The 15,957-nt window shown below is 41.0% G+C and overlaps 1 protein-coding gene across 8 annotated transcripts in view; it reads right to left on the bottom strand.

Moving 5' to 3' along the window:
• kcnq5a (potassium voltage-gated channel, KQT-like subfamily, member 5a) overlaps window positions 1–15,957 on the bottom strand; it is a 138,819-nt gene that overhangs the window by 4,884 nt on the left and 117,978 nt on the right. For 5 of the 8 annotated variants that reach the window (XM_053621397.1, XM_053621396.1, XM_053621398.1 and 2 more), the window contains 5 exons: window positions 14,353–14,573; window positions 11,575–11,680; window positions 9,433–9,564; window positions 7,620–7,733; window positions 1,208–1,337 (listed from right to left, as the gene is read on the bottom strand). In XM_053621397.1, coding sequence (XP_053477372.1) covers window positions 1,208–1,337; window positions 7,620–7,733; window positions 9,433–9,564; window positions 11,575–11,680; window positions 14,353–14,573 — 703 coding nt within the window. The remainder of the gene's footprint in view (window positions 1–1,207; window positions 1,338–7,619; window positions 7,734–9,432; window positions 9,565–11,574; window positions 11,681–14,352; window positions 14,574–15,957) is intronic. The other 3 variants (XM_053621404.1, XM_053621400.1, XM_053621401.1) reach the window with 1 other exon arrangement.

Raw genomic sequence — 15,957 nt, 5'->3', positions numbered from 1 at the left:
GGAACGTTTCCAACATCTTGTGGAATCCATGCCACGAAGAATTGTGGGCAATGCGAGGAGGAGCCCAATATTAGTATAGCGTTACTAATAAAGTGCTCGGTGGGTGTAGACCTATCAGTTGCAGGGTGGCTAATACAAATAAGTGTGGCAGCAAGGGCGTGGTCGAGCATCAGCTGCAGATCCAGAAGAGGCGAGTTGAACCGACAGGTAACACATGATGATTCTCACCTGTGTGTAGTCATGATGAGATTACTTTTATGTTTTTTTGTTTGTTTTTTAGGAAAAAAGGCCATTAACCTGACAGAGAGGGGCAGAGCTGATAGAGCTTGTGTGTGAGCCCCCCACACACACTCCGGAGCGTGAGCTTGGAAAGTGTTGGTCGAGGCAAAAGCCCCGAAATATTGGGACTGTGTTTTATTTCGTTTTTCGGGTTGGGTAAATAAAGCGAGCCCTGAAGCTGTCAAAGTCTGCCTTTCTACTGAGTCCTCCTTTCCATCCACCTTCATATATACCAGGTTCTACAATTAGCTAGAGAGGATAAACCCCCCGTTCCACGTTGTCTTACTTGCAGTTAACGACAAAAGTGAATAAGAATGAGTCTTGTCCTCTTATTACACAGAGTGACAAGCCCCTGAGTTTTAATCTCTAATGTGCTAATATCTTTTAGCCCGCTTCAGCTATGTTTGCATTATACATCATTAGTAGGCATGTTATGGACTCAGCTGTGGATGTATTGAACGTAAATGAAGTGGATTATTTACTCTATCTAATTTTTTCTCTAAAATGTGCTTGGAGGAGAAACTAAAAGTTGATAGACTCAGCATACATTTAACACACGTCTAATCAAAGTACAAGTTAGACAAAATGAGACAACAGAACCGTACGTTTAGTGTTTTTGGTCTGAATGAAAGGGATACAGCTTTTTTGTTTACTGTGTTTGCTATTCAGGGGAAATGCAGCATGAACCCAGTAGAGCATTACGGGCTTGAAACATGAGCTTAAAAATGTATAAATTGTTAATGATTTTGGGATATAATGTAATGGTCAACCCTAATAGTTTAATTTAAATAGTACTAGTGATGGCTCAGCCTTCCCATCTAATATCACCACCAGCCGCCAATGATGATTTGAATGATAACCAGAATTATTGCCAGAGCCATGCATTTAGTTTGTACTTGGCGGGTGACATTATTCTTATGGGCCTCACCTGTCTCTCTACCTTACACACACGGCCCAGCATGCTCATGTCATGGTCCAGAGACTCGCCCTCTGGAAGGATCCTGTCCCTCATCTTCCTGTCCATGGGTATCTGCCCTTTTCCCAAGATCTGGTCCACCCTGTGACACATAAGCATTGAGTAAGTACAGAAGGATCGAATAGACACCTTTAATCGCTGTATCTGTATCCACTCTAACCAGAAAACGGCACAGCACAGAAGGACCAAACCTGATTCCAGTTAGTGAAGAAGAAAGGTAGTTAGCGGTTGTCTTGTTCTACGTTACCAAGAGAGGAATTATTTAACAAGCAGAAGTCTTTTAATGTTTTAATTTCAGTATATTTTGTGAGTAAATTATGCTAATGATGGTGCAACATTTAGATAGTACTTCTACTTTCAAAAGATTAGTTGTTTTTGGCTTTTTCTGCTTGCACTGCAAAACAAATAAAGCAGTGTAATAGTAAACCAAGGAATAGCCTGTTTAAGGCTTTAATTTTACCATGTATTAGTGGGATGTTAGATATTCACAGTACTTCATTGGTATTATCATGCACACTAAACACTAAAATGAAACAGGAGTAAGTTAAACAAGTTGCAACAAAAATCTACATCAATAAAACCACATAAAGCAAGTGTTATACAGAGTTTGGGAAACAATGCAAACAAGTCTAAATCACTTTGGTGTCCAATGCTGAAGCTGATCTTGTGCTCCTAAATACGCACACCATTAAGTTCACTAGTTAGCATCAGCCTTAGACCCTTGAGATACAGTGTTAAGGTAATTCAGGTGACTAAGTCCAGGATCCCTGTGTTAGGTGGTATAGTCAACAGTGGCTAGTACAACTCTAACCCTGAGCTGGTGTGTTTCTTCTTGGTTTGACTGTAATACAAGTGCAGAGTAGGAGAGGACAGATTCCTGGATTTGCTGTTGAGGCTCTGCTGTGGACACAAGCCTGTGACAAGTCTGTGTGTGAAAGAGAGGTGCCTGTTTAATGTTCCGTTATCCGTCAAGGAGGACTAACTAGAGAGAAGTTACTCTAAAGCTCTGTCAGCACAAATACTACTGCAGACAGACAACATGTATAGATTTCATGCGCTAAAGGCAAATTAATGTCAAGCCAACAGAATGTTGCTTCTGACTTAATCTATAGAATATACTCTTAAAATAAAGGTGTCAGAAAAGGTTACTTTAGGAGTGCCACAGAGGAAGCATTTTTGGTTTCATAAAGAGGCATTTGCAGTTCCATAGGGAACATTTCATTACACAATTCTTGAAACATTAACATTTTTTGCTGTTGTCATAATAAACTCAAAGGTTTTTCCACTGCAAGCATCCTTCATAGTAACATTTAGGGTGAAAAATATTCTGTATCACCAACACAAATAGTTAAAGGTACATCAATCAAAAGGTTCTTTAGGAAACCAGGAGATTGTCTTCTCTGGCATCACTCTTATACCTTTTTAAAGAATGTATATCTGTATGGAGACAATACTGAAGCAGAAATAATTTAAATATTTAGAAATCTGCTAATATCAAACACTTAAAAAGAAATACTACTGATTCTGGACCAGAAGAAAAAAAATCTTAGTTTGTCCCACATTCCCAGGAGAATAAAGATGTCATGATAGCGTTAACAATTATGTTCTGTACTAGTTAGCTTAGTCATCTTTTATATTTCATGGCAATACAAATGTAAATAATAATGTATGTTCCCTTTCAAAGGGAACTCATCGTTGAGTGAGCTTAATGCTGTGGGAACGGCTCTGTGCGTGAACGGTACCTATAGCCTATGAAAAAGCACAGCAATTTATTGGCTTGCCATGGTCAGGTAACATGGCATTTCGCGTGTCATATGACAATAAAACGGCACCTGTAACCATATCATTAGCAAAGCCGCATGTCTGTTGTCTGTGTGAACAAACATTGCAAAAACTCTTCACTTTCTCTCTATTTTTCTGATTTTCTTGAAAAATTTCTATATATTCCCTCTTCTGTCACTATCTTGTTGAAGAGGAATGAGTCAGAGAGAATTAGATAGAGTGTGTTCTCCCTGCTCTTGCTATAAGACAGAGAGGGAAGGACACATTTTCTGCATGAAGTTTATGGGGTGGAACATGCTGCAGCAGCCCTTGACGGGGCCGACTGCACTCATTATGAACACTTCACAATGAAGCAGCTCGGCTCTCTCATTTCTCAGCCGAAGTGAGATGGGTTTCGAAACCTCATGGCTCTGGGCCAGCTGCTGTCGAAGCAGCCAGCCAGGTCAGATCCTGGGGGTCCCATATGGATCTGGAAGAGGAACCGGAGATGATTGCTGCTCTATCTCTTGCACTTTCCTCCGGATCCGACTCTCCGGTAAAACAAAAGCCGGATTTTGGAGCTCACAAAGCGACTTCTCCCTCTGGTATGGAGAGTCAACCAACCCTCTCTGACTCCAAGGGGCCAGAGTGGGGAGCCAATGCATCATTGGCACTCCCTCACACCGCAGAAAACCCCCTATTTTCTCCCAGCTGTGTTTATAAGCCTGCAACATTGGAGCATTCGGCCATCGTGGGAAATAAACAGTACAGTTATTTTGCTATACCAAAGGTGGAGGAGGTGCTTGCTAGCTACCTCACTCCATCAACAGGAGCAAAATTAAGGGGGCCGGCTTTGTCATCCAAGCCACCTCGGCGTTGGTTGGCAAAGCCTATGCGGCAGCGGGTCTCGCTTATGGGTCTCTGAACACAATGGCAGTGTTGCAGGCCTACCAGGCAGACCTGTTGAAGGAGCTTGACAGTGGGGAGGGAATTCGGTCCAAGGCGGTGGCAGAGCTTCGCCGGGCCACAGATTTGTCGCGGCAGAGAGGTACCTGTGGTTCAACCTCTCGGGCATGGGAAATAAAGATAAAGTCTCCCTTCTGGATGTCCCTGTTACACCTTCCGGCCTGTTCGGCGGCATGCTTATGCCATCATCAGCAGGATTCAGGAGGCAAAACAGCAAACGGCAGCGTCCAGTCAGTTCCTGCCTTGTCATGTCACATTTGCCCATATAAATGCAATGGAGGCAGAGAAGGTGAGTGTGGCAGCCCGCCTCCCCTTGCAGAAAGCCAGGGAACGCAGGAAGTCAGATCTCTCTTGGACAAAGGGGCCATAGAACATGTACCTCTTTCTCTGAGGGAGGGAGGTTTTTACAGCCGTTATTTCCTGGTCCGCAAAAAAGACAAGAGTATGTGGGCAATTTTAGATCTGTGTCATCTGAACAGTACTCTTCAGACCTACAGGTTCAAGATGTTCATGCACAAACGTATTATTCCACAGATTCAGTTTGAGGATTAGTTTTGTGATGATGGATCTAAAAGATGCATATTTCCACATAGAAATATTACTCGGTCACAGGAAGTCCATGAGGTTTGTGTTTTGAGGCAAAGCGTATCAATATTGGTTCTTCCTTTCGGTCAAGCTTTATCCCCTCGCACCTTCACAGTGCATGGATGCCGCTCTGGCTCCATTGCGACTCCAGGGCATCCGTGTACTAAACTACATGGATGACTGGTTAATTCTATCATGGTCCAGGGAGTTGGCGATTCAACATCGAGATGTTGTTCTCACCCACATAAGGAGCTTGGGGCTCAGGTTGAACCTCAAGGAAAGTTGCTTTCTCCAGTTCAGAGGATGACTTTTCTAGGGGTTATATGGGATACAATGAGGGCATATCTATCCCCAACATGCGTAGGGGATAGACATCCAAGGACGAAACCCCTGAGAGTAATCAGTGTCATGCGGCAATACCTATGTGCTCTGAGATCTTGGAGGTGTCCCCGGTTTCTAGCCTCGGGTCACACTTTAGGGGCATCTCTTTATCGCAAAATGGTAATGACAGACACTTCCCTCGCAGGCTGGGTCTTAGATGGCCATCCAGCTCACGGTCTCTCGAGCAGCCCTCTTCTAGTGTTGCTTATAAATCACCTAGAAACATGGGCTGTATTCCTAGCACTGGAATTCTTTCTTCCTCAGTTGAAAGGTCACCATGTGTTAGTTATGACAGATCGATACAGCGGTGGTCTCATATATCAACCACCATGGAGGGTTACGTTCATGCCCCCTGTTTAGGCAGGCTCAACTAACTCTTCTCTGGGTGGAGGGAAAGTTTTTGTCAGTGAATGCAATGTACATTCCGGGCAACCAGAATGTGGGGGCAAGCATCTCATTGAGGCAGGTGCTGAGGCCCAGGGATTGGAGGCTCTATCCACAAGTGGTGGAGTCCATGTGGCAGAGGTTTGGCCTAGTGGAAGTGGATGTGTTCGCCTCAGAGGAGAAAACTGCCCACTGTGGTTCGCCCTCACTCCTCCCGCACCATTAGGGCTGGACACCAAGGTATGCATGTGGACGAGGTCACGTCTGTACTCCTGTCCCCTTATCACTCTGCTCCCACAGATTGTAGCGAGAGCTCGCCTAGACCGTCTACCTGTGCTGCTAGTAGCACCTCATTGGCCAGCTCGAATATGGTTCTCGGAGATAATATCTCTGCTTACGGCACTCCTTGGGAGATTCCTGTTTGCGGGGAACTATTGTCTCAAGCCAGAGGGTTGATTTATCACCCTCGTCCGAAACTGTGGGTCTGGCCCCTGGGAGGCACCAGTTCATAGATTCCGGTCTCTCAACCGAGGTCGTAGAGACCATGTTTATGCTAGAGCACCATCCATGACTAATTGTACGTATTCAAGTGGCAACTTTTTGTATCATGGTGTGAGGAATGTCAGTTAGACCCAGTAAACTGCGCAACAGCTAAAATCCTGGAGTTTTTACAGGAATGTTTCTCAGCAGGGTTGGCTCCTTCTACAATTAGGGTTTACATGGCTGCCATTTTGGCCAGCCATGGCCCTGCTGTTGGAGCCTCTGTGGGGCAACATCCTATAACATAGAGGATTATGCGTAGTGTCAGATGGTTGAGGGCCATCTGCAGACCACACATACCTTCCTGGGACATTTTTGTGGTCCTGGAAGGTCTGTCAGGTGCCCCATTTGAGCCCTTAGAGTCAACCTCAGAGAAGCATCAGACTCTAAAGGTAGCTCTTTTGCTGACCCTCTCTCAAGGGAGTAGATCTGCAAGCTCTCTCTGTTGCCCCTTCCTGCCTTGACTTTGCCCCTGGATTAGCCAAGGCCTTCCTAAATCCAAGGCCGGATTACATTCCTAAAGTGCTTACATCTGCTGCCCAACCGGTACTGTTGCCGGCTTTCTGCCCTCCTCCCTTCCTTACACCGGAACAAGAAAAATTGCAACTTAGGCCAGTGGCATAAGTCCGAGCAGTTGTTGGTCTGCTTTGGCAGTCACAGTAGAGTTGATTCTGTGTCAAAGCAGCGCATCTCTAATTGGATAGTGGAAGCAATCGTTATTGCTTAGGAAGTGTGTGGTCTCGCCACGCCTCTGGGCATAAGGGCTCATTCCACTAGGGGGGTCACCTTCTCAAAGTCTTTATCTATAGGGTTTAGGATGTGTGTGCTGTGGTATGTGGTCTACGTCGCACACATTCATTCAGTATTACACTTTGGTCGAGTGTCTTGCAGTGACCCTCAAACCCAGACCATATCCTCAGTATGATGGAGTGGGTATACTCGTCCCCACAGCGTTAAGTTCATGCAACACTGAGTACCCTTTGAAAGGGAGTGTCTGGGTTACGCATGTAACCCTGTTCCCCGAGCAGGGAACAAGATGTTGCGTAGCTTTGTCATACTGGGGTATTGTTTGTAATTGCGTCTTCGCTTCAGACAAAGAGAAGCTGATGATGTGGTTACAGGCACCGTTTTATGGTCACGCGTGACGCGAAATGCCACGTCACCTGACCACGGCAAGCCAATAAATTGGCATGATTTTACACAGACTTCAGATACTGGTCATGCGCGGAGGCATTCCCACAGCGTTAAGCTTACACAAAGTCTCGTTCCCTTCTCGGGGAACAGGGTTACATGCATAACCCAGATGTTTTATTTTAGAAACATAATTTTATAATTTATTACACTTTTAATAATAATAATAATAATATAGAATAGGTTATGTTTACTCATACAGAACATAAGGGTTAAATTTAGAGTTAAAATAACACTTTTTCTAAAAAGGAAAGAATACCATGCAGACAAAAGCAAGGAGACATATAGTAGTTTGTTAGACAGAGTCGACATCTTAAGGTCATGTGTCTGTGAACGGCACATAATGTGCAACATCTAGCCTTAATATGCCAAACATACTTCAATATTAGGAAATGTTATGCAATATCTCGTAGCTGCAGATTTGAAATGGTTATTATACATGACAACTGTATCGAAATTGACAATGATGAACCAGATACATTGCCTAAGCATGTGACTCATGTCTGTGCATTTTATGTCACGTAATGTTGGTGAAGGGGACTGTGGGTCAGCTGACCCTGGGGCCGAGTGCTTCCTCTTGTCTTGGCTGTAATACAAGTGCAGGGAGGGAGAGGAAAAAGTCTTGGCTTTGCTGCTCAGGGTCCGCGGTGGACCTACTATTGTATCCAACCTGAATGGGAAAGTGCAAACACACATTCATGTAGTCACAACAGTCCAGACAAACATACAGTGGTGCATGAAGGTTTGTGAACCCTTTAGAATTTCCTATATTTCTGCATAAATATGACCTAAAACATCATCAGATTTTCACACAAGTCCTCAAAGTAGACAAAGAGATCCCAATTAAACAAATGAGACAAAAATATTATACTTGGTCATTTATTTATTGAGGAAAATTATCTAATATTTCATATCTGAGTGGCAAAAGTATGTAAACCTCCAAGATTCGCAGTTAATTTGAAGGAGAAATTAGAGTCAGGTGTGAGTGAGCACCCTGTTTTATTTAAAGAACAGGGATCTATCAAAGAATTTTCTTCACAATGCATGTTTGTGTATCATGGCATGAACAAAGTAGATTTCTGATGAGTTGTTGATGCTCATGAGGCTGGAAAAGTTTACAAAACCATCTCTAAAGAATTTGGACTCCACCAATATACAGTCAGACAGATGTGTACATATTGCGTCAATTCAAGACCATTGTTACCCTCCTCAGGAGTGGGGACCAACAAAGACCATTCCAAGAGCAAGACATGTAATAGTCCACGAGGTCACAGAGGAACCCAGAGTAACTTCTAATCAACTAAAGGCCTTTCTCACACTGTTAATGCTCATGAGTCCATCATCAAGAGAACACTGAACAACAATATGCATGCCAGGGTTGAAAGGAGAAAACCACTGCTCTCCAAAAAGAACATCACTGCCTGTCTGCAGTTTGCTAAAGATCATGTGGACAAGCCAGAAGACTATTGGAAAAATGTTTTGTGGACGGATGAGACCAAAATAGAACTTTTTGGTTTAAAGAAGCCTTATCTTTGGAGAAAGGAAAACTGCATTCCAGCATAAGAACCTCCTCTCATCTGTGAAATATGGTGGTGGTAGTATCATGGTTTGGGCCTCTTTTGCTGCATCTGGGCCAGGATGGCTTTCCATCATTGATTGAACAATGAATTCTGAATTATACCAGCGAATTCTAAAGGAAAATGTCAGGACATCTGTCCGTTTTCTGAATCTAAAAAGAACATGCATTATGCAGCAAGTCAACAACCCAAAGTACACAAATCATTCTACCAAAGATTGGTTAAAGAAAAATAAAGTTAATGTTTTGGAATGGCCAGGTCAAACTCCTGACCTTAATCCAATAGAAATGTTGTGGAATGACCTGAAGCAAGCAGTTCATGTGAGGAAACCCAACAACATCCCGGAGTTGAAGCTGTTCTATACTGAGGAATGGGCTAAAATTCCTCCAAGCCGATGTGCAGGACTGATCAACAGTTACCGGAAGCGTTTAGTTGCAGACATTGCTGCACACGGTGGTATATGTATATGTAATACTGGATAATTTTCCTCAATAAATAAGTGACCAAGTATAATATTTTTGTTTCATTTGTTTAACTGAGTTCTCGTTATCTACTTTGAGGGCTTGTGTGAAAATCTGATGATGTTTTAGGTCATATTTATGCAAAAATATAGAAAATTCTAAAGGGTTCACAAACTTTCATGCACCACTGTATAAGCAGACAGTGCTTTATGGAAGCAGGTGGGAACAGAAGGAAGAAATACCAGGAGTGAAATTAAATGTGATTTTAAATAATTATGGAAATTATTCAAGTGTCATGGTTTGAAGTATGTAAAAGTCAGGCTGGGCTAACCTAGTCTGGAGACTCTTGATGCGACACAGCATGTCCAAGTGCCCGGCTGAGTACTGTTCAATCACATCTTTCACATCATATGGCCGCAAAGTCTCCTTGAACTTCTTCTTGGCCACGTGGAACTTCATTATTCTGACAGGAATAAAGGATACAACTCACATCGCGACTCGCCTAGCATGCCGTTTAAATAAGATAAAGTGCTGTCAGAGTGAGAAGGTGATCATTTATACTTTACATAATCTCAATCATTTTGAACACATGCACAAAACCTTGTGCCAAATTATGTGCCAAAGCTTTATAATTAATAAGCAGAAAAATAGCTTTCCAGTTCCTAAAAGCTTTCTGAAAGAGGGATAATTAAATGATATAAATGAAGAACATCTTGTACAGATAATTAAGGCGATCTTTAAGACACATATTATTTGTAATTATCCGTCTTGAAAGACAGTTCTGCACAGCTTGTATTACATGTCAATTTGCAAGATGAACTGAAAGCACTTAATTTGCTGCAGTGCTCATTCACTGTCACTAGTGGGCTATGATAAACCCCATGTGTAAAACCAGTGGGGGAAACAGATCAAAATATAGCTTCTAACACTGATCCAGTCAAATACTTTTCTCACCAGTATCACCTAAACCTCTGGTGGTGGAAAACCTTAGAGTCATTCTACAGGGCTTAAGCTGGAACTAAAATATTGACATAGAGCTGCATGGATCTCTATATCGCAGTTTTCAATCATGAAGCATGCTTTGACTGCCTGTCAGGTATACTCTGGTATATATACTATGTCAGATGAGCCAATGTGTAAGCAGAAGCTGCTGTGAGTGTGTCCATCTGACACCTTGGGAAAGCAGAGAGAGAAATCTCAACCGCTTTACCCTGTGAGGACCTTTCGATTAGTGATGTCACCATTGAAAATAAAGCTGCAAGGCATGTGTAAAGCTTGTGTAACAGCTTGATTCATTCTGCAGGTGACCAGTCACATCCGAAGCTTTATTTCGGCTCACAACCTTGTGACAGGTTGGGAAACTGATTCAAAAGAAAAGCAAATCCTGGTCTGTATTTTGGATGTCATTCGAGGAAACAGTGCTTTGAGCAAGTTAGTTATATAGAATATTTTTAAATGCAGAAATATTTCGTAGCTATAGAAGGTAAAAAACAAGGTGTCCTAACATTTTGATTACAGCTTGAACTCAGATCAGGAAAAAAGGTTGCCTATGTATAAGAAAGTTGTATTAAAAATCTCACTAAACAAACCCTCACATATTTTACAGTTCAGATAAGCCCACATAAGCCCTGTCTATAAAGTAATAGGTGATGGGACTGGGTTAAATATAAATGTTTGAGTCTGTCAACAGGTTTCAGTGTCATCAGTCGCCTTTATTGTTTAAAAAAACAAAACAATTATTGTCACCGAACCATGTTGAAGCAAATACCTGCTGCAGCTTCCACTAGGATGCAGTAGATTATTATTTGATCAGTCATCATCAGTCTCTTCACCACTAGATGCCACTAGCATGCACTTTTTGAAATGCTTAGAGTAATACAAACATTTATTGAAACACCTGGGAAAAAAGCTTCAAGCTTTAAAAGAAATGCTCCTAAATCCTTCCTACATTTAGCCTGATTATTAATCGCAAATCATCTTAATATATAAAGCTCCAGATCCATGTTGAACCTGACCACGATAAGGAAACTACTGCAGATACTTTCATATACTTGTTAACTTATTGATGACACTTTTCACAGGTAAACAAAAATGCTTATGCCATCCATCCATTCATCCATCCATCCATCCAGGATATCTATCTTTCTTTCTTTCTATGCAATTATATTAATTTTTTCAGTGTCTCTTATTTATGTAACACTGCCTTGGCTAACACTGGTGCATTAACATGAAAGAATCTTGACATATACATTCAGTTTTAGTACATATAACATTTTCATGTGAGTTTCAGTTTTATACATCATTAACATAAACAAATCCATGGAATTTAAGTTTTTATAAATGAGGCCTCTGTAGTCTAGTATAATGGCCCTTAGTTAGTACAGGATACCTAAAACATGAACTCAGTCCCTACTGTACGTGTAATGACTTTTATGCTTGTACATCTTATGTATTAAATCAATAATTTCCTCACCTGACAGCTCTGATGACTGCCCTCAGAGAAGCAGACAGATCCTCCACAGTGACGTCACAGTGACAGCCCTTCTCATCAAAACATTCCTCTCCTCCCAGGCTGTCAGCTATTAGTGAGAGTTGGAAAAGGAGAGATAATGGTTAAGAAGAGAAAGAGTCAATAAAAAGTACAATTATGAGTATAGAAGTATGAGTGAAACATAAGCATGAAGCATGTTGCCACTGAAACATCACCAATCCTGAAATTATACAGCCAAGCACTATTATAAAGAATCACAGCTGTAGATAGCAAAATGTGAACATCAATACATTTGAGTTAACACAATGTTAATGCATTTTTATTAGTTTGTAACCTAAATAAATGTATGTAAAAAGGGTATACTGAGTCTATCACATATACAGTAGCTTTCCATTTGAATTTAGCCTCTTGTGAATTGACTCCCTTGGTGCACTTCATTCATGTAGGTGTGAACACAGTGTGAACTATTAGCCTGAGACAGTCTGAGAAAAACTTCAGGGTGAAGACAATTCAAACATGATTCATCCCAACTGCACAAAGTAAACTAAACATGCTATGTGTTGCTTTTTTAAAATGTGTATACATTTTCCATCACTGTATTTCTGAGTATTAAATAAGAGCTTTTCCCAAGTATGTTTCCAGCCTGTCATTTTCTACCACACTCTCTGTCAATGTGTTTTGTTTTCTGTGTCTTCAATGTGTCTGTTAAATTCTGTGCAGTGTGAGACCAAATCACTATCACACCAAATGTAACCCCACCAAAATGATCAATTTCACTCAGACTTTTACCCAGACTGCGTAAAGCAAGCAAATGCTTAGAATCAGCAGATGAGGTGTGTTTCCTTAAATTGATTACTGTTATGTAATGTGGCAGCTAGATTGTAAAAAACAGAAACAAGCTGCTGTACTGGTAAAATGCAACATCAGTGGAGGTCTATATACTGTGTGATACAACATCCATTAGCACTATTCAGGGGCCATTAATCTCGGTTGATAGGCCTTGCGTAGTGTGTTGACTACATGATAGATTTGTATTCTAGATGTGCCTGTGTATGCTCTAAGGGCCAATTATGTTCCTTGACAAATATGTTCATCTGAATAAAAGGACCCTTGAGGGTACAATCCCTGTGACAAGTGTTTGTATATTAGGCTGTAGTGGACATTCAGAGGCTGCTCAGTCAGGACACTCCATAGAGTGAATATGAGTTTTTGCTGAATCAGCATGACCCGTGCAACTGGGGTGATTACCCCTCAGCCTGTGTTCCTGATCTCAGAACAGTGCCTGACTTCCTAATCATACAAACCTCCTCAGCTGTGCTGGATTCATGTCAAACATTACAGCCATTCTTTCACAGCATGTTTTGAAACTGGGCTTCACATACAAATCCTGCTCTACACTTTATATACAGCTGCTAAAGCATTTGAGAAACCTGATCAAATGCAAATGTGGTTCAATTGTGGGTTTGGAAAGTACTAAAAAGAGAGATAGATTTTCAGAGTCAAACCACAATATTTCCTGTCATTTAAGCTTATACTGTTGCTTTGTAGATTCCCATTTTGCCATAAGATTTACTGGCCTGTCAATACTGAAACACAATGTGAACTGTTCCATCACAAGCTGAGCAGAACTGCTTTTAGCAGGACACAGAGTCCAAACTGGCTCTGTCTCTTCCTCTCTATCTCTCTCAATTCTCTTCATTTCCACTGAAGGCCTCTCTGGGGACTGTTGAAGTGAAACAGAACAATAGGTAATTGTTGAAGGAGCCTCATAGCTGTCATGAAGCTGTGGTGTACAGAGCACACTCCCCCATAACAAAAGGCACAAGATATAAACTTGAACACACTAAGACAAGATTCACAGAGGTTGACCTCATTCAACTTTTAAGACCTGTGACTAAATGCCATGAGCAAACAGGTTAGGAACCAGAAAATTTCAGAAAGTTTCAGAAAGCCAGAGGAAGTTTTTAAGTCTTTAATTTGTTGAATTAGAGACATTATAACAGAATCTTCCACTCTGGGAATCTGTCCAGAACTTCACTATTTAACACTCCTCCATGGCATCGTTGCATATATACAGATAGGTGAAAAATTTAATACAAATCCAATGGCTCTGCTATGAGGTCATTTTGCTGACATGGTTTGGGGCCACTTGTTCTCTGAGACGAAAGGATCACTGCAATTCAGGAAAGTTATTCTGACTGATAACCTTTATCCTATGATGAAACATTTCTACTCTGATGGGAATGGTCTCTTCCAGGATGACAATGCCCCTATTCAAAGAGAACAAGGGCTCATTGAATGTTTTGAGTATGAAAATGATATAAAGCATAAGTTATGCAACAGTGCAGGCACGTGTCTAATGAACGTTCTAAAAAATTTTCTCAATAAATTTTCTCAATTCTCAATTCTTGAAGAGATTTGCATAATCAAGTCGCATTTTAGTGTCCATACTGAGATTAAAAGCTGAGGCATGTGAGGTTATGTGTTCTGATGATCTTAACACAATGCCATGTTGCATTCCATATATTTTGCAGAAGTCTATCTTCATTCAGGATAACTATATGTAGATTATGTATAGACAACCACTGGAAAAAAGCAGAGGGTTGTCATGCAGGAACTGTTCTTATAGATATGCTTAATATGTTCTTGTACTGCCTACCATTTCTATAACCTTTACTACTCATAAGCAATATGAACTTATGATCATAAGAAATAAATGTACACTGTATCTAGAAATATAGACCTTTTTCTCACACTTACCTTCGGGCATTGTGCGTGACTGGCTCTTGAGCCTGAGTGATGGTCGGAAACGTGTTCGGTCATTGAAACTCCAGCTCTTTTGTACCTTGGCTGGGCTGCTACCCTCTGTGGCTACCTCAGTCACAGGAGAGCGTCTGTCATTCAGTGATGTCTGCCTGCTCTTAATGCTCTGACCACGAGGACTGGCCATGCGCACCCGTTCCTTAAAGCTCAGTTTCTGACTACATGAGGTAAGGAGGACAGTTGAGGGAGAGAGGGTAAGAAAGAAGGAATATGAAAAGAATAATGAAGAAGAGAACGAAAAAGAAAGAGAAAAATCTGTTAAATATAGCTCAATTTCTGGTAAAAACAAATGACTGATAAGAGTAATGATATTTTAGCTTACTGATATTCAATGACTTGCATAAGTATTCACCCCATTGAACTTGTCCACATTTTGTAGTGTTAAAATGCTGAACTGAAGCTGACTTAATTGGGACATTTGTGTTTCACAGTAGGTTTAACATTTGAAGGTGCATTTTTTCATTGTGATCCAAAAGTTAGTTTAACAAAATACCAGCAAGATGTTGGTTGCATAAGTATTCACTCTCCTGAAGTAGAACTACCTTCTCGGATATGTCTATATTAGGTTGTTTTTTTTTTTTTTTAAACATCTGGATCATAATATTTTGCCCATTTTTCTTCTTCTTAGGTTCTGTCAGACTGGATAGAGGTAATTGGTGAACAATAATTTTCAAGTCTTGTCACATATTCTCAATCAGATTGAAGTTTGTTCTTTGACTGGGCCATTCAAACATATTTAGGTTCTTACCTTTGAACCACTCCAGTGTCTCGAGTCTCTTGCAGACTGGAACAAATTTTCTTCTAGGATTGTCCCATATTTGACTCCATCCAACTTGCCCTCAAACATGACCAACTTCTCAGTCCCTGCTGATGAATGCATCCCCTCAATATGGTGCTACCACCATCATGATTCACTGTGGGAATTTTGTTCTCAGGCAAATTTAGTGCTTTGTGCCAAGGCCAGAAAGCCAATTTTGGTCTCATCAGACCAGAAAACCTTTTTTTTCTATATTTGCAGAGTCTCCAACATGCTTTTTGGCAGACTCCAAATGGGATTTCAAATGACTCAACTCTCTTCCATAAAGCAGCTTTGTATACACAGTAACATCCCCAGTGTTGAATTAACACCTAGAGTATTGAATGAACTCTTTCAGTGTCAATTTGTGTCTAATTGGACATGAATAAACACTGTAGGCCTTAATTCAACACTGGATTTTCCTGTGTAGTGTCCTACTAATTATTTATGTGACTTTTGATGGCAACTGGCTTTACTTAATTCATTCACTATATTATTGTTTTCTCCTCACTTCAATATTTTGGGCTATTTTGTGTAGATGAATGGCATAATCATGACATAATTCCAATTTAGTACATTTCACTTCAAGGTAACAATACAAAATGTGGCAAAGTTCAAGGGAGGTGAATAGGTATGCAAAGCACTATATTTCAACTTCTTTAGTTTTAATGCAGAAAATGTTTAATTATGATCATTGCTTCATCTGACAGAAATTCCCTGTACTAAAATCATGCATTGTACTCATA

This window comes from Ictalurus furcatus, chromosome 3 (genome assembly GCF_023375685.1).
Source record: "Ictalurus furcatus strain D&B chromosome 3, Billie_1.0, whole genome shotgun sequence".
In the NCBI taxonomy this organism is placed as follows: Eukaryota; Metazoa; Chordata; class Actinopteri; order Siluriformes; family Ictaluridae; genus Ictalurus; species Ictalurus furcatus.
Note: the sequence above shows the minus strand (reverse complement) of the source record. Positions and strands in the feature narration are given on the sequence as shown.